This window comes from Empidonax traillii, unplaced genomic scaffold (assembly GCF_003031625.1).
Source record: "Empidonax traillii isolate 1590-97213 ecotype Southwest subspecies unplaced genomic scaffold, ASM303162v1 scaffold223:size1722714, whole genome shotgun sequence".
NCBI classification, from domain to species: domain Eukaryota; kingdom Metazoa; phylum Chordata; class Aves; order Passeriformes; family Tyrannidae; genus Empidonax; species Empidonax traillii.
This window is the reverse complement of record NW_020955416.1, coordinates 1,449,166-1,467,783: the sequence shown is the minus strand read 5'-3', so window position 1 is coordinate 1,467,783 and position 18,618 is coordinate 1,449,166. Positions and strand designations below refer to the sequence as shown.

General features: G+C 45.9%; 3 protein-coding genes across 20 annotated transcripts in view; 1 reads left to right on the top strand and 2 right to left on the bottom strand.

The window, feature by feature from the left end:
- KANSL1L (KAT8 regulatory NSL complex subunit 1 like) overlaps positions 1-7,818 on the top strand; it is a 59,410-nt gene extending 51,592 nt beyond the window's left edge. For 5 of the 6 annotated variants that reach the window (XM_027887825.1, XM_027887824.1, XM_027887828.1 and 2 more), the window contains exons 13-15: positions 3,701-3,813; positions 5,307-5,436; positions 6,061-7,818. In XM_027887825.1, the coding sequence (XP_027743626.1) occupies positions 3,701-3,813; positions 5,307-5,436; positions 6,061-6,309 (492 nt within the window). In that variant the 3' untranslated portion in view covers positions 6,310-7,818. The remainder of the gene's footprint in view (positions 1-3,700; positions 3,814-5,306; positions 5,437-6,060) is intronic. The other variant, XR_003571659.1, reaches the window with a different exon arrangement.
- Positions 7,819-11,523: 3,705 nt separating this feature from the next.
- Positions 11,524-14,093, bottom strand: RPE (ribulose-5-phosphate-3-epimerase). Its single transcript, XM_027887833.1, has 6 exons — positions 13,934-14,093; positions 13,737-13,816; positions 13,518-13,657; positions 12,846-12,980; positions 12,592-12,678; positions 11,524-12,155 (listed from the first exon to the last, which is right to left on the bottom strand). The coding sequence occupies exons 1-6, from the start codon at positions 14,053-14,055 to the stop codon at positions 12,033-12,035; spliced, it is 687 nt and encodes a 228-aa protein (XP_027743634.1). The 5' UTR covers positions 14,056-14,093; the 3' UTR covers positions 11,524-12,032.
- A 427-nt stretch (positions 14,094-14,520) lies between these two features.
- The window catches only part of UNC80 (unc-80 homolog, NALCN channel complex subunit), a 117,303-nt gene continuing 113,205 nt past the window's right edge, over positions 14,521-18,618 (bottom strand). For all 13 annotated transcript variants that reach the window (XM_027887805.1, XM_027887810.1, XM_027887806.1 and 10 more), the window contains one exon: positions 14,521-17,693. In XM_027887805.1, the coding sequence (XP_027743606.1) occupies positions 17,418-17,693 (276 nt within the window). In that variant the 3' untranslated portion in view covers positions 14,521-17,417. The remainder of the gene's footprint in view (positions 17,694-18,618) is intronic.

Below are 18,618 nucleotides of genomic sequence, written 5' to 3'. Positions count from 1 at the left end.
CTTGAGCATCTACTGTTCATTATTCACTCCTTGTCCTGGTATCTGGCGGAAGGAGAGATGGAAGAATTTCAACACCAATTTGCCTTCAGGGCTTCCAGGGACTTGCTTGGAGGAGTCAGTGGGTTTCTTGTTTGGATTTCATATCCCACAGAGATGACTTGTCTTGTGCTTTAAGTGTATTTTGCTGAAGGTGTCTCTCTGAAGCTCATGGGCCAATCACTCATTTAGTGGCCCTCCCAGTGCATTTGTGTTTGACATCACTGGTGGATCTAGTATGATTCATCCTCTGGCCAGGAAATAACTTGAGTTAACAATGAAGCAGCTTTGCCTCCTGCTGTGGCCCACTGTATCTGTATTGTTTGTGCTACTGGGCAGAATTAGAAGGGACAAGAGAAAACTGCTAAAGATCTTTTTTGGCCAATTTCCTCCTTTCTTTTGGGATCATGTTAATTGATCTGGATGTTTTTCAGAGTACTGAGAAAAAGTGATTGAGCATAATTCTTCCACTTCCTTTGCTTTTGCTTTAAGCCAAGTTACATTTGTTACCACGTAAGCTTGTGAAAAGATGTGAAGAAACAGCACCATTACCTGCTTGCATTTTCTGCACTCACGCTCTTGACACGCTTGAAACTGCTCCTTATGCTGAAGTAGGTCATTCATGCAGGAAAAGGGAAGGCAAAATCTACTTTCTGCTTTTACATAAAATACTCTTTTTCATTATTTTACTGCATATTAGCCTGTAGTGGTACTATATAATAGTTTCTTTTCTGGCTATCTTCTGCCTAGCTAAATTGAAAACTTCTGGAGTTGTCCTTGTGTCAAGCAGCAGTCAGGGATTTGTGCCACTAGATAACTTCTTTTTTCTTCTCCTTTCTCTTCTCTCTCTTCTTTGTTCAAAGGCTCTCAGTGCAACAACCCCCATCCATGCAGTAGGCTTGCACTCAGTTTCCATAAGTTACACAAAAATTTGTCATGTTCCACAGGAGCCACACTTCCAAGGATGGAAACTGAGCACTCTCTGGGAATCAAGCCTATTCACCATACCTTTATTTGAGTACAAAAAGTTTACCTTTTTTGGGTGCATTTTTGTTTCTGGAAATTTTGGCTTACAAGAACAAAATTGGCAGCGCAAAAGTTAATCAGTATACTATCTATGTCTGCTCTATTACTTGCTCTAAAAATACTTAAGTTTCTGGAAACAGAGCATTTGAATTTCCTGGTTTGCGTGTGAGAATTTGCAGTCTGATACTGCTTTAAGGCGTGGGAGGGTGTGGCACAAGTTTTCCTGTTTTATTTTGGTTTTTAATTTGTTTTATTCAGGTTAAAATTCTGGAAAGGCACAGTTGTAACATTCAAGTTTATTTTGTAGTTGTTTGAGTAATGACAAATACTTTGGAATACTTCTGTGTGCAGTTAGCTTTGCGTAAGTGTTTTCGTGGCCTATGACTCAGTGTTTCCTGGGGAGCCAAAGGGTGAAACACAGATTTTGTTGTTTTGAGAACAGAATATTTCAGAAATATTCCTGGTGCTATTCAACATTAATGCACAGTGTTTGTAGTGCCACGGGGGGGATCCCAACCATAGTTTGCTTTAAGTCTTTTTCTTTGAGTGGAATCGTTAGACATGTCTTACAAACAGGCCCTCCCCATAGCCTTTTCTCTCAACATCACTGCCAGATCCATCCACTGAGGAATGGCACTTTTTTCCTTTTTCGTCCTCACCTCAGTGGGGAAAAATATCCCAAATTTCTCCTGTTACAGCAACTTTTAATTAACCTGAAGTTGGTAGAGGAAGTACATAAAGCATTACAAAGCTGGGGAGGGGCAGAGGCTGTACTGAACCAAGCAGAGTCCTTTTACTCTGATGTCATGAGATCTTTATCCATAGAATAAAGAAAAAAATTTTAAAAAGAAAATGTAGTCTTCAGTGGAATAGTGTGGAACTCTTTTTAAATGAACAAGTAGTTAAATCTGCCATCACTAGCTATGAAAAGGAACAGTAAGGCTTATTTCTGTATTTTTCAAAACTCTTCGCTTAAAAAGGAATATGGACTTGGATTTTTGAAAGGAAGCTTGTTAAAAATGAAGTCTCCTCCCAGCATGAAAAATTTTGGCAATTTGTAAAGAAATTTATTTTCCAAGTCTTAGGTTTTTCTTTTAAAATTATCTTTTGTTTCCACTTCAGAGGAAATCTGAGCACACAGAAAAAAATCCTGAATTTTTCCTGAGGGAATAACACTTTTGTAGTTCGTAAAATTCTCACTTTCATGCTATACATCATTGACGTTGGAAAGATGGAATGTGAACTGCGAGGCAGCCCAGTTCTGATACCATCCAAATGACAGAGCTGGTGAATTCCAGAGAGAGGAGGAAACCCACTAAGTTGACTTGCAATGAAAGGAAACCAGCAGCTAACAAAGTGGTTTGTGTTTAACATAAATAAATAAAAGCAATGAGGAGCCTTCAGCAAGGCATCATGAGATGGCCAAACAAAGCAGGCCTGTTTGTCTGAAGCTTCCTGTTGAGTGCTGAGGAGGAACTGGGCAGCCAGTTTTACCAGCAGGTCCTGAGGCCGATTCCGATTGCACTGAAGCCTTTTGGACCCTTTTCATTCATTTTCTATAAAGGAAAATCAGTTTATTTTCCATGGTCTCCCACTTTTTAGTATAATTCTTGTCCAGAACTGATTTGGCCATGCAGCTTTACAAGCTCCTAGGAACAGGAATTGTTCTTTCCTAGAATTTCTCTGCTTTTGAGTTGGGAGTGGCTGAGATAAAATCCATGGCTGCAGCAATCGTATGCTCTTGCCAACCTCAGCTTTTTAGCTGAATTTTGAATGGTTTGGAGCACTTTGAAATAACTGTGAGCTGTGCTGAAGGGGTCCAGCCAAGAGCTTGCCTTTCCATCAGGGGATTGAGGGGGAAGGGCAGCAAAGTGCTCCCTGCCCAGTCCTGGCTCAGGAACAGCCTTCCTGGTGTGCTGCCAGCAGAGAAACAAAGGTGGCAGTGAAGGTCTGGTGCAATAACTGCATATTTTACCTGAAAAGCTGACTCTTGTTTGACTACGAGCAGGTGAAGTACTTTTGTTAGGGACGGTTTAAGCTGTACTGGGGTCATGCAAACCATTGGCTAAGAAAGTCTCTTCAAAGCAGGAGCCATTTTCTGCTTGGTTTCTTAGCAGGAATGCGGCACCTCAGGTTTGCTGAGTTCCTCTCTGTGGAGTTATCAAAGTCCTTGGTGATCTCAGAGCTATTTCTCAGTGCTTAAAGAGCACCTGGCAAATCCTGCTGCCTCCCAGCCTCCTGCTGAAGCAGTCTCTGGACACTCCTGGAATTTTTGCTTGTCTTTATTATGTGCTTTTAACACTGCCTTGATTTGCAAATGAATACACATCCTCTTAATTTTCTACCTCTCACCATAGAGAAAAATGTGTTAGTTCCATGGGGAGGTATAATTTCTATATCCATTCAGATTAACCTCAGACATGTAAAGAAATAAAGGTGGAAGTGACAGCATCCCATATGCCAGAGCTCTCGTGAGCTGAACATGTTTTTGGGTGTGCCTTTATAGTGCAAGCGTGCATTGTGTTGCGTCCTCTCGTTTGGTGAGCAGACCTTTGCAGAGTTGTATATAATGCTGGCCGGCCTTGTTTCTGGTGATGTTTATGATGACTGCAGCAGCTCTCCCTGTGTCTCGTTACAGGCAGAAGATCTGTCTGACGAAGCTTTCTCCTTGCGTCACGCAAAGTTCGAAGAAAGAGAGCGCGCGAGGTGGTCGCTGTGGGAGCAGAGCCGCTGGCCCAGGAGGAACAGCAGGCAGGTGTACAGCAAGGCTTTGATAAGAGCCTTGCTACTGAACCTGGTCTGGGTTGTTAGTGCAACAGTGTCAGAGAGGTTTGAAAACGAGGGCACTCTTCATTACTTAACTCATCAGGGACAGTACCAGGTATGTTTGGCTTTGGCTGGAAAGGGAAGGCAGTGCTGAGACATGCACACCTAAAGAATTTCGGCATGTCAGAGTCCTGGTATTAGTGAACAAATATCTTACTCCTTCACTGAAGACAAAGCTCTGCTAGCTGGTACCACTCCCTGTTATTATGACTTCAGCCACGCAAGAGTAACATGAGCCCTTCTTCACTCACCTGACTCAGATGAAAGTCCACTGCGTTCAGACACGTTACTGAAGGGTCCTGGACTGTGCCCAGGACCTTGCGCTGTAAAAAGTCACTGTGTGAATGGTTCAGTCTCTCAGGTTTGCCATCTGGTGCAGAACTCAACAGTATTAAATAAACCACTAAAAGTCTTTCAAAAAGTAGTGTATATTGGAGTGAACATCATAAAGCTGTATCTGCAGTTTTGTGCTGGGAAAATGATTCCCATAAATCACTTCAGAATCTGAAGCATCCTGTAAATGCTGAGATAACTTTTTGTGCTTTTTGTCATACGCTTGTGTCTACTCTTGGATGAAAGTGAACCATGACACTAGGAATAAATATGCAGATACATTTTTTAATGCAGGAGAAAAGTAGAGCTAAACCATATTAAGGAATTCTGTTTTAAGAAATTTTGAACATAACCCCCCCCCCAACTTTATAAAGTGTATTAAAAAATGAAAAGTCCTGTATGTACCTTAATTTTGAAACTAGGAACTCCTTGGTGAAATCTTAGTGCTACTTGAATTCAGAAGTAAAACTGCTCAATTGACGTGAGCAAGGTCATGCTTTCACCTGGCATTTCAGATACGTGCCACTGTTTTATATCTAGTACAAATTTGTATTAAAGGCGAGGTCAAAATTTTTAATCCTATTTAATTCTTGATTGCTTTGGAGCTGAGTCCAGACCAGAGGTGGGAAGGGGGAGCCCAAGGACCTGCTGCTGCCTCTGAAGTTGCATTGGCTCAGTCTGCTGACAGTGCAGTTTGGACTGTGCAGGCTCCTGCGCGTGATGCCGCGTTCTCCCAAGCGGAAACAGCCCATGGCTCACTGACTTCTCTTGTCCAAAATCACCGTTCTGGTGAGCGTGTGGAGCAAGGCACAGGAGTGGGACCAGCCACCAGCTGTCTGCAGACAGGGTGTGCCTGTCCCAGCCCTGTTTTGTCCACTTAGCTCCTCCACATAGTGCTCCGCTTTGGCTCCAGACAAGAGGGTTGTCAAGAACCACATATGTTTTCATCTGCTCTTTTGATTTAAACAAGCGGAAGGTAGCATGTATGGAGAAATTGAACAATTTGGAAAGAAAACCTGAACTGTTCCTGGCAATGGGAAAGGACAGGGAGTAGTTCTTAAGACTTGTTTCTTATCCTGCACTAGATCTTACAGCAAAAACGCCGATGGCCGACACAGCCAAGACCAGTGTGCTGCTGAGCCTGCTCCCGACCCGACTTTGGAAGCCCACAGCTCTGTTTGTTCACCACTCTGCAGGGAGGGCCAGGAAGCAAAGGTGGGTGCTTCCAATAGCTTCCAGCTCTGGGCAGGTCAGTGATGACTCTCTCTACCCTAAAACAGAGAACCTGAACATACTGTCTCACTGATTGGAATCTCAGGCTGTCACCCCAGTTTATGTGCACTGAACACAGTGCTACTCTGTAGAACTAGATTGCTGTGCTTTTTAAATTAACCCCAAGATCTCTCAACAGGTAATAATTTCATTGCTCATTACACAGGGCATATGTTTTTGAGGCAAATATGGCTGGATTGGGTTTAGACTGGATCTTTTTTCAGGTGAGGGTTGGCAAGGGTTCCAGACAGGCCTGATGGTTACAGGGTCAGGTATCCTGATGGGTCTGGCACTGTGGAAAAGAGCTTTGCCCTTCCTGTACTATGCCTGTTCAACAGTAGCTCTGTTACTAGTTCAAAACCTTATGTAGCCAGCTTACGTTGCCAGCTGGTGCCTAGCAGTGTTGTATTCTTTATCTGAAGAGCCCTGCAAACATTGTAAAGAGAGACACTCATTGGTAACTTGATAGCAGATCATTCTGCACAGAGCTAATCAGTTCAGACTCAACTAAAATCCCTTTTTACCCTCTTTTTCCACCCTCACTCCTACACTTCTGCTTCCTTTCAGGCTGGGCAGTGGGAACTTCGAGTTTTTCCACTAAAAGATGAAGAGGTAGAAGCTTTACTATGCCAAGATCGAGTAACAAATGAGGCTGAAATGTCAAGTGCAGATTTCCCCAGCAACTCTCCCTGTGCTCTGGGCACACCCACTGCTTTGCCAGACAATGGCCATCCACCAAGGAAACAATCTACCCAAGAGTCAGAAGACTGCAAAAACATTTGCCTGGGAAGTAACAGCACAAGTAAACAAAGGTGACAGGGAATAATGTGGTTCATTAAGAAAGCCAATTAAGGTGGAGAAAAGTGTAAGGTAAAATCTCTCTCATTCACACAGCATATGACAGCACAATTCAAAACCTTTGCGTTAGCTGCATATAATATATTTTCTTTCTTGCTTTGTAACAGGCAGGATAAATTCCAAAGACAACACTTTCTTCTTCCTGAACCCCAAGAGAAAGTAATTATTTCAAGCTGGAAGTCTAATATGCCCAGTGTCGCGAGTGGGCACACATAAATTGCTGGCACCATTCACTGTCTGTTGTCATATTGTCACATTTGTCAATAATCATCCTTTTCTGTTTTGTTTGTTTTCAAATGCATTTCTGGTTCTAGTGGACTCTGGTGCAGCAGGAGATGCTGCCTACCTTAGCCAACAACTTAAACTGAACACAGAAAAACTACTTGAAAAGAGAGGGGATAAGAGATGGCCTCAGGTTATTTTCCTCTGTGGTGTGACCATGGGGCAAAAACCTGTCTCTCTAACTGCATGTGTAAGGTGAGAACCAGCAGTTCAAAGCAGGTGATGTGAAAGTTTTGCATCTGGCTTAAAATCTGTACTCAGCTCTCAGTAGTGACAGCGCATGTTTCATATCGATGTCCTCAAGCAATAAGGTAGAAATAGCTCACTGTGTTTCCATAGTCAATGTATCTGCTATCCAGAAGGTAGGGGTCTCTGCTTTGGGCATGTGGGGAGGGAGAGAGAGGCGGAAAGAGGTGTTGAGTCAAATCAGTGAAGCAGCTCTTGGAATACTGCGGTTTGGGTCATCTTACTTCCTTTGTCCTTCACTAGCTAATGAGGCTCATAATACTTTGCTTTAATATGTTTAAAGTCTTGTTCCAGTTTCTGTATAGTGCCTTGTAAGAGTCTCATAAGTATGCCAACATTTGGTGACTAGCTGGAAAGGAAAAGATGATTGATGTCTAGAAGACCAATAAAAAAAAAAAAGCCCCAAAGCTTTTCACTGTGATTCTGGATAAATCTTTAATTTCCCAGCACACTCACAGTGAGGAAAGAAAGGCAAGCTGTTTAAACTTGCATCCAAATAGCATAGCTTGGAATGTATCTGCAATCCCAAGAGGTATTAACAAAGATTAAACATTGAATGTAGGTATAATCCATCAACAGGATGTTTTTCTGTGTAGGACAGTTGAAGGCAGTTTAATAGGAGTCTGTGTTTTTATGCAGTTTTCTTCCATGTGTAATATCTGGAATGGCACTGGACAGATGACCCAGTTTTAGTGTCAGTCTCTTTTTTTTTTTTTTTTGGTCAAAATGACAGCAAATACACACTGGGCATCTGAACACAGTTCAGTAAAGTTTCAACGCTACAACCTATTGCTACATTGTAGTTTATTGCACATTCTGATTATTTTTTTAAACACTTTTTTAACACTGGTTTGTCTTAAACTTGAATCTTGCCTCAATGTCTGATACAATAATCTTTGATGCAAGGTTGGTTTTTTTTAATTAAAAGTTATTTCTATATATGTTGTACATAGTCTGAATTTGATGGCTTTTTAGAAGCGAAGCAGCAGTGCTTCCCTCTTGACACAGAGCCCTGCTTGGCCCACAGATGGCTTTGCAAACCCACTGTAGCTTTGCTGTGGAACTGAGGCTGTGCTGGCACTGTGGGGCTAAAGGGCCCCCTCAGCACCTCAGTACAGAGGTGGATGTTGCCCCCTCTTGCGTGCATGAGCATCTGCTGCTGGGAAAGGGTTTCTGGAAGGTGTATGCCTCAGATGCTTTGTAACTCTTTTCCATGCCTTTATCCATTCATTATCAGACCAGCTTTGTTGTAAGGTCAGGGTTCCCTGTGCTGTCTGATCCCTGAGGCAAGAGGAGGAGTTCCTGCACTTCAAGAAATGGGACAGACCAATTAAACCAGCCAGCCAGCTGCCTTCCATGTCCTGAAGGTGCTGCCAGGAAAGGGAAATGCAATCCAGTATGTTATGAGAAGGAGCGAGAGGAGGGTGTTTTTCTGGATTGGAGGGTGGGAAAGTTGTTTAAAAGGAGGCAAAAAAGAGGCAAAATCACCTTATACAATAGGAGCTTGATTTGTGTTTGGTCAGCCTGGGGAACTGTAGAGTGTCCTTGCACTGGCAGTTCAGATCCTGGCTGCCAAACCATCGTGTGGCTGCTGGGTCATTCCAAGTAAGGGCTAAAGCAGCTGCTGGGTACCTTGCCCAGTACAGAAGTCAGCTGGCTAGGCCTGTGACAGCAACTGTGGCTGCCTGAGAGATTGCACAGCCAGAGCACAGTGCCAGAGCCATTCCTCCTGCCCATGGTGCCACCACGGGCCTGCCCCACACGGTGGTGGCATGCAGGGTTCTGCCATCAGGTGTGCAGCACATGCATGTGCTGGCAAAGGTACAGTCTGTATTGGCTTTCCCCCATCACTTCCCACCGGGAGATCCCTCCATCTGGCAGGGGAAGTGGGCAATGCTGTGTGTGCATGGCAAGCAAGATACATTTTTGGGAGGCCTTAGGCTGTGCTCCTCACCTGTGGCACCTCCACTCATCTGCCACCTTGCAGGAGACCTATGCCCTGTCCTCTCTGTCTCCACTGTGTCTCTGCTAAAGCCAGGAGCAAATTCAGCAAGGCATCTTAATTTTTTAGTAGCCCCATTTCACTGCTGGGACAGGGTTAGAAAACTTTCTTAACCTTGTCCCAGGATCAGCCCCTCTTCATTTTCATTGCCTGCAGCCCTTTTCCAAGCAGAACTGGGACTCCTGCCTCCAGACAGCTCAGTTTTACCTGAATGCTGGTGTTGTGAGGAAGCTGCTGGTGGTGGGAGTAGGCTGAGAGCTCAGGCTTATCCCTGAAGCCACAAAATGTGTAAGATCCCCCTTCTTGTCTTCTTTCCTTTTCAAAGTTTTAAACAGAAAAAAACCCCAGAAACAAAACCCAACCTGTTTAAGCTATCAGAACAGCTGTCAGTGCTGCTCCCAGTGCTCTGGCTGAAGGTATTACAGAGGCTGACTGTGAAATACCAGCTTAAACATAATGCCCCCCAGGCATGAAAGTGGGGGTGCACAAAGGCATTTCCCATGTGCTTAATTTACCATGTACAATTAAGATTTTTCTTTAAGGCCACTTATGTTCTGCTCCCTGCTGCTATGAGGGTTTAAACGCTTCATCTCTGCATCCAGGACCTTAATGGAATGTAAGTACAAATACAGACTTCTTAACCCTATTAAAATTAAGTCCAGTGTGTGTCTCCTGCAGTGTTTTGTCCTGCTCAGGGCTGTGGGCTGTACCACCCTGTGCGGCACGTGTCCAAGCCCAGCCTGCCTTGACGCTGTCAGAGTTGCTTTCATCCTGTTTTCAGGACAGACAGACCTGTGGTGTCAGATCCCCCTGGAGTGCTCTAGACCATGTGCCTCAACCCCAGCCTGGCTGTGCTCTCCCTTGCTTCTGAAACCTTACCAGAGCACTGCACCCTCACGGGCCTGGGGTGTATTTGGCCCCAGGGAGACCATGCAGGCAGCTCGCTGGGTTTTCATGTCAGCACTCGGTTCCAGGCCCTGGGGCTGTGGGCCCTCCTGAGTACAGGAGGGCAGGCCTGGCCTGAACAGACCCTAACAGATTATTACTTCTGTAAATATATAGAAACTTTAAACAGATTTAAGAATTAAAGGACATTCCAGAATCGTTCATTACAGTAATTCCATGAATGTTGTCACTAACAACTTTAACCTTAGATGTGTAAAAGCTGCTGCAGCAGGAGCCAGCTGCATAAACCCATCTGGGTGGGACTTAGAAAGAAGCAATTAAGTAATTATACTATCTGGGTGTGCAGTGTCTCTCCCACAAGACTCCTAAGCTGAGAGTCAATGCAAGTGCAAACTGCCAGCTTTAAAACAATGACAGAGATGGGGCTACAACCTGTGAGAGCATATCACGAGGTTCCACAAAGCCTAGTACTGTCAATTAACTAGCACAACTTGGATGTTCCCCCCAAATTATTTAGGCTAAAAAACAGAAATACTTTGATTACCCTTTCAATCCAGTTTACACTCAACTGCAGGAGGCCAGGATACCACAGCTGTTGTTCTGCTGCTTTCAACAGCATGGAAAACCAGACTCCACATCCTGAACTAGCATTTTCATAGCTGGTGGCTGCTCAGCCTGCATTTTACCTACTAAAGCTGTGACTGTTCATGCATGTACATTAAGCTCAATGCTGGTTCTTTCCAGAAGCTCCGCTGAACTGCTCTTACACACCCAACAGGCCTTGGACTTGCCTTTCCTAGCCAAGCCTGCTTTTGGCAAGCCTCTTCTGAAAGATCACTCAGTGCAGTAGGTCCAGACAACTCTAGTTCGCAAATGGGGTTGCAAGTGGGAACAGGAAGCAGCATTTGTTCACCTAAGCCACAGTTAACCACACAGGAAAAAGTTGCACTTCAGCCTTTTGAGACACTTTTCTAGACTGTTTGAACTAGCCCTCACTCGTCCTTAGGGTGCTGTGGGGCACCCTGCAGGCACTGGGGTCAGGAGAAGGGGTGTACCAGCTCCAGCACTGCCCTCAGCAGCTGCCAGGTGACACCTGCCCAGCTTTGCTACGAGGACAACACACACCTGACTTCGGGAGCCTCCTGGCCTGGGCCCCTAGAGCAGCAGACTGTTTGAGACCCTTCTGTAATTGCAACTTTAAGGGAAAAATACCACTCGGAATACCACAAAATATTAAAGAGTCAACAATCCTAACTGGAGTCATGGGAGACAGGTCTATGCAAAAATGGCCTGCTCAGGTCTTCCTCTAGTGTGTTGCAGCTCTCATTTCTTGTGCCCAGACAGGCCGGTCTGTGAAGTGGGCACAGCCAGCTGAAGGACTGAGAACTGTGCGGTTCCATAAGCTTTTTTTACGGAGCCATCTCCAGGTGTTTCAACCTACATACCACTTCAGCAGTACCAATCCTGTAGGTCACCACCTTAATGGTTTATTCAGGCACATAAACCATGGAAGCTGTGGGGCAAGATTTTTAGCTGTCTGAAGAGTTTTAAAGCAATGTTCTTCCATGGAAACTCGTTGCTTCCTGGAACTTCAGACACTGTTGTCTTAAATGGCTTTTTGAAAGCTAATTGAGAAGATATTCCCCACTTTGTGACCTGGTAAAGATGCTGCACTGACTTGTTTGATAAAAGCAAAGCACAGGGACATTTCTAGCATTAGTGGGATTTTTTTTTAAGCCCTCTAACAACTGCATTTCCCCCAAACTTAGTCCCAAACCCAGTCATTTGTGACAGTCAGCTTAAAGGAGACTTACCACACCAAGGAAGGGGCATTTAATGCAGTAGTGGAAAAGTTTTGTAGGAATGCACAGATCAAATGACAAAATACAGACACAGCAGAAGGCAGTTTGATTAAGAGTCTTCCACAAGACAGATTGCTTGTGGCAACGCTACACTCTTCTAGCAAGCAAAAAACTGACTGTAAGTCAATCCAGTCAGCATTAGAGCTTGTGCTATAAAATTAGCCTCCACAGAATCAAGAGACAGGCTCAAACCATTTCATTTCCAACCCTGAAAGACAGGCAGAATGTTTCCCACTGCTGCTTGCATCATCGCAGCAAAGGAATGACTCCTCTGTTCAGCAGCAACAAGTTTCTGTGATTAGTGTTCATCCAGCCCTCCCTTGCACACAAGAAACAAGGGTTCTGCATGCCTGGAGCCTTCTTGAACACACCTTGGGCAGGTCTCATCGATCCAGACTGCGCTTCTGAGCTGCTTCTGAACACACATTCCTGAGGAGATTGATCACAGACCTCGGGTCTGCGCTCTTCATAATAGCACTGCCAGACACAATCATATTGGCACCCGCCTGAAAGACATGGGACACCTGTTCAGTGGAAGAGACCCTCTGCTTACAGTTTTCCTGCTGTAAAGCACTTAAGGAGGCAGCAAATTCTGGGCTGGTGGCAAACAAGTGCTACTTATGGGACACTGGGGACATACCTCTAACTACAATGCCAATTAGGTTTAGAAAAGACAGCTATTCCCTCCTCTTTCTTCATCATTGCTTCTATTTACCTGAACATACAAGAAACAAACAACTTCTCTAGCTTAGGGGAGGCTTCAGTAACCACTAGTAAGAAAAGGCACAAGATTAGACCTCGGGTAGATTTTGATATTAGTTGTCTAAGTGTGTTCCCTCTGAAAACTTAACATTCAAAATTCCTCCTAAGCTTTATTTTCTGGGAACTGATCAAGTGTCTCAGCATAGTGACTGAGAATGGTACGCTGCTGCGACCTCTTACCTCTGCACACTTATGGATGGTGTCAGGCCCTACTCCTCCATCCACTTCTATATCCAAGGAGGGGAACTGTGTCCTCAGCCACTGAACCTGAGGAACCATATAAAAAGAAACCATATAAAAAGGTGGGCAACTGAGATCCACACTGAGCCACCACCATCTCATAGTTTCTTACACATCTAGACAAGATTTATTTACTTCACCACTACACTCCATACTGTTAGCTCAGTAAATAAGGAAAGAGAAACGTAGCTTACCTTTGGCATCATGTCTTCCATAAACTTTTGCCCTCCAAACCCAGGTTCTACTGTCATCACCAAAGCCATGTCTATCTGATTGGCCCACGGTGCCAAGTGTTCAACTGTAGTGGCAGGCTTGATGGCCAAACCAACCTGTGGGGAGGTAAGAAAAATCCAAGTGCACCTTAGGATGTTGGCAAGGCTGGCCTGAGCTCAGTACAGACTCCTAGAAAAGTAATTGTGTGTCTGTCTAAGCTCTGGAAGAACAAGCTGTTTTAGGTAAAGATTTCCGATTCTCTTCACTGAAACAGAAGACTGACTTAATGCACCGAGTGTTAGGGCTGCAAGTGCCAATGTCTGACAACCTGAAATGGCAACAATTAGTTTTTCATAGAAGCATGGAATCAGAGTATCCTGAGCTGGAAGGGACCCACATGGATCATCGAGTCCAAATCCTGGCCCTGCACAGGACAGCCCCACCAGTCCCACCATTTGCCTGAGAGCAGTGTCCAAGTGCTCCTTGAGCTCTGGCAGGCTTGGGGCCATGACCATTTCCCTATAGAGCCTATTCCACTGCCCAGCCACCCTCTGGATGAAGAAACCTCCCCCGACACACATTCACTGGTCACCAGAGAACCTGCCAGCAAGGTGGCCGCTCATTATGCCGAGCGCGGACTGTGCTCCCCTCACCTTCATGCCATTCTCCCGAATGTCCTTTATCAGTGCCCCGGGATTGTCCGTCGCTTCTAGATGGAAGGTGTACTGGTTCGCGCCCGCGACTGCCATGGGCTTAACCCACTGCTCCGGCCTGGCCACCATCATGTGCATGTCTGGAAAGGGGAGCGAGCGGGGAGCTGGGGCCGCGTCCCGCTGCAGGACGGGCAGCGCCCCGCAGCCCCCGGCCCTTACCGAAGAAGGGCTCCTGGCCCAGTTGCTTGCGCAGGCTCTCCACGACGGGGTGGCCGAAGGTGATGTTCGGGACGAAGTGTCTTGGGGCCGAAGAGAGAGACGCGCCCGCCCGCAGGTTACCCCGGGCGGCCGGGTGGGGCGGGCGGACCTGCCCGCCCCCCGCACCCCCGTCCCGTCCCGCCCGCCCCCGGCGTTACCCGTCCATTACATCCAGATGCAGGTAGTCGGCCCCGCAGTCCAGCATGCGGCTGCACTCGGCGCCCAGGGCCGCCAGGTCGCTGTTGAGGATGGACGGCCCGATCCTGCACCCCGACGCCATCACTGCCGCCGCGGCTGCTGCCGGGACGGAGGGAGGAGCCGGCGGGGGGAGGCCGGCACGGGGCGGTGCCTCCGCCATCTTGGGGCCGCGGCTCCGCCCGCGCTGACGGGACACAAATGGCGCGGGCTGGGCCGGGCCCGCCGGCACGGGCAGCTCAGAGCCCTCCCGACCCTCGGGCCCAGACTGGGGGGAGTAATGACAACAGCTCTGGTTTGAGTGGCTTTAAGTTCCCAATTAAGTGTATTTCGTCAGCCCCAAAGACAGTTCAGCCCCAGGCTGGAACGGGGGTGGGCAGGGCCACCGCCACAGACCCTTCCCGCTGCACGCCCTGCGCCAGCACGGGGAGCGGACGGGTAAATTGTAACAAATGCTGTCGGTATCCTGGAACAAAACCGCATATCGAAGCCTTTCAGAGAGAGAGAGAACCGCCCGCGTTGCGCAAGAGGCTCAAACACAGAACTGTCCTTTGCCGTCACTCCTTTGTATTTAGGAACAACGTTTGCATAAAAATGCTGAGGCAGCGGACCGACCGACACACGGACAAGACAGGCACAGCCGGACACTGCTGAACACGACATGCGATTAAGGCCTCTAACACTATGTAAAGCAGCATCGTTTGTCTTCACAGCAGAAATACACCAGTTTTGGTACAGAGAGACTGAAGAAAAGCACAAACCAGCTAGAGTACTTTCTATGCACCTCATCAGGACAGCATTAAGGGCAACCGATATGACAGTAAAACATGAGAAATCAGGCTAATGGGCCTGCCTGTCCGTGCCATCTCTCAGCAGTCATCCCACAAAACCAAAGCCAGTTGCCACTTGGATAAAACTAAATTACAAGTTACGTCATTTATAAGCTGCATTGATTTCTAGTAGCAGGGTAGACATTAAAAATAGGCATTTTAGTCCTTGCTATGGCTTACTACTGTGGATTCACCAAAGACAATGGAAACTTGAAACAGTTATTACATACACTGAATTAAATGAAGCAAATCACAGTAATTTTGTCATTGCTAAAATAGAGTACTGTGGTGAGGCCTCTACTTCTCATTAATGAAGATGCTTCCGTCTCATTTCCAGCAGAAGAGGTCACTCCATGAAGTGCACCATGAGTTCTCTATGTATTCCATCTCAGCCCACGTTCGAAGCTCTGCTCCCTGTGACTGCCCATGACCCAGCCTACCTTGGGACATGAAAGTGAAGCTATATTGTTTCCTCATTTGCGCGTCACTGTTAATAATAAAACTTATCATCTGAAATTCAGCCGTTCTTGGAGTGATCTTGGAGCTAGGAGCTAATCCAAAGCAGTCTCCTGCAGGTACCTGGCATTGGCTCCTGTGCACTGAGGAGATAAGAAGCAGAACAGCGCGTTTTGGTCAGCAGAGGAAGCAGTCTTTTGTTCAGGACACACACTGTGGCACTGCCACCTCCACCTAACCACCTCTCTTAGAAAACCAGGTACCCTTTGGAGCTGCACTGGTGCACCCCCTGTATGTTATATATCCCCATATATATATATATATAGGGATATATGTGCTGCACTATAAAAATAGCTGCTTTTCCCAAGAGGGCTGAGAGTCTCCATCTCTCACCAATGCAATGGTAGCAGAGCATGCTAAAGCACCTGGGAGAAAGATGGCTTTTGCTCTCTTCAGAGGTTTAATGTGGGCCAGTTCACTCCCCAAACTGGTGTGCACAGCTCCCATCAAATGTGAGCATTTGGTAAATGCCAGGCAGAGCAGCCTAAGGCTCTGCAGGCTGAAACCTGCTGTTAGGTGTGTGGTTAATCTTCCAAGCCATGGTAAAATCTGCACGCTGCACTACAGCAGAGAGGCAGCTGTTTGTGTGGCTGTATTTTACCAGCTGTTTCAGAGTTGTTGAGGAGAGGTGCGAGTCCTGTCTTTGGAAATGGCTGGAAGGATATCCTTTCCCTCCTAAGGCTGTTTTTATCACATGTGTGTCTAAATGACAAGCCTTGAGGAGCCAAAGTGGTAATTAGCGCATTTTAGATACTCTCAGGATGATCCAAAACATTTTCCTCTGCAGAGTATTGCCATGATTATGAACCCCAGTTCTTCTAAAGTGAGCTGGAAGAGGCAGTGTATGATTCCCAAAGCAGAGGGTAACTTTGGGCATTGCTGATGATTTCATGGTTTGTTTCACGGCTGTTTTGCAGTTTGCCTGTCAGTAGCCAATAGCTAAATTCACATTTCAGTGTAATTCCATGATGCTGCAGCAGAGCCCATAACTCAGCTGTGACTTCAGCTGATCCCCCTGGGGATCTTCCCCTTCTGTAAATGTTACATAAACATATTTAACACTTGCATCCATGATCATTACATACATAAAATGGAACTTAAATACAATCTCAACATGCCAAAAATAGATTCTTTCATCAAGTTTTCTGCCCTGGAATAGCCATCTTTCGTTTACAATGTGTATATATATATATATATATATTTATATTTTTATATATAGGAACATGAAAATACAATATATAAATATTTACTTAAAATCCTTCTTAATCTGGCAGCATCAGTGGAGCAGTTGCTTGGGACCATGCAGTTTCTTGTTTTTTTTTTTTAAGCTGTTGAGATGACTTGCTCAGTACATTTAAGCAGGACAGTGTGGGCTGCAGGTCACTCAGCCCCTGCCCATCTGTACGTGTGCATTCCTGCTTACAGCATGTACTGTATTCAGTTTTACAGAGCAAATATCTTTGTAGCACAAAGGCAATACCTTACAGAGTGGGACGAAACTAACAGACAAAGTAAGCTGAACTGAAGCCTGCGGTGCCAAAAGAAAGGAAAAAAAAAAAAAAAGAGTAATTGCTTCCTAGTGCTTATCATTGCTCTGCAAGTTAGGAACAACGGTCCCAAGCTTGTGAAAATCAAGCTTTAGATTGGTACTGCCAGTGTTTTCACTGTCAGTACCAAGGTGTAAGAGCCTTGGATTCAGCTGCTATATAGCCCCCCGTCTCAAAAACACTACAAAAATAAATATTGGGCACAATCTCCAAAGAGGCTTTTCTGTCTCACACAGTGCAGCAGCCTGTTACCCACGAGGCTGCTGGTCACAGTACATGGCTGCCAGATCAAGGCTCTGTGGACCACATGTTTGCCTACACACCCCTACACCCTGAGAATTCAGTACAAATTCTCTTATCCTGTGGTCCTGCCCTGAACTGAAACACATTTCACAAACAGAAATCTGCCAGTCTATAGCTGATGGCTGATAGCCATTTTCTTATAATAAGGATAATAAAGTGCTCTTGGTTTTAATTAATTACGAGTTAGCAGGGAGTTCTAAGGAGATGGTGCACTTTCTCTTCCTCCACCCACTACGGCACTTCCCCAGGAGTTAAACGTGGGATTCATCCAGATCGACGTCCGTCTCCCCAAGCTCCACGTGTGTGAAGCTGAAGTGAGTGGCCAGCAAGGGGTTCTCCATCCCGTTGTCCTCGCTGATGTGCAGCACAGTGTCCCCATGCTGCAGCAAGCTGGTGGTCTCGAGGCCAGCATAGTCCTCGGTGTCAGAGAGCTGGGTGGGTGGGGTGCTCTGTGCTGTTGTTGGCCGGGACTCCGGGCCCTCCTCTTTTTCCTTCTCCTTCTCAGCAGGGAGTGCCTCGCTCTGCAATTAAGGAGAGCTGGTGGTCAGACAGAGAGAAAGTGGGAGGGAGAGGGCAAGACGAGGAAAGGAACATCTATAAAATATTTTCTTGTACAGAAATACATTTTACCATAAAGGGTCGGGTATTTGCAGATTATAAACCCATTAAAATGATACCCCCTAACAATAGTGAATCAAATCTGCAGAAATTATAAGAAAAGGTATCTGATTTCAGTCGTCAGCACTTCCTTATTTCATCAGTTTTAGCGTACGGCTTGAAACTGAGGTATGTTTAGATTAGATATTAGGAAAAAATTCTTCCCTGTGAGGGTGGTGAGGCACTGGTACAGGTTGCATAAAGTTGTGGATGCCTCATCCCAGGAAGTGTTCGAGGCCAGGTTTCATGGGGCTTGGAGCAACTTGGTCTAGTGGAAGGTGTTTCTGCCCATCACAGGGGGCTGGAACGAGATGATCTTCCAATCCAAACCATTCTGTGAGTCATTCTATGATTCTGAAGAAGGGGCTCTTTCATGTGTTCATGGCAAAGGGCGCAGCCCCAAAAGATACCTGGGCACAGTGATCTCAATGTTGAAGGGATGACGGGGATTGTCCCTGCACTGTCCTCAGTGATACCCAACAGAGAAAAATGTTAGACAAAAAATTTCTTTTGCAGTGTGATGCTTTTGCTAAAACAGTCCTGAGGCTTTTGGAGGAGCCTCCCTTAAGGAGGCATCTCTCTCGGAATAACCTGTCAAACCTGTCGAGCAAAGCTTGCACTGGTGAGCAGGTCCAGAAGGATGTGTGATGGAAAAGGAAGATGCAGGAAATATATCTGCAAATTAGGAATAGCTGCAGAGATCTAGAAGGGGGTTGCACAGCAGACAGCCACACAGGAGACTTTGCTGCTGTCCCTCTCCTTCTAGCCTTCATTACAGTGCTGGAATGCATTCGG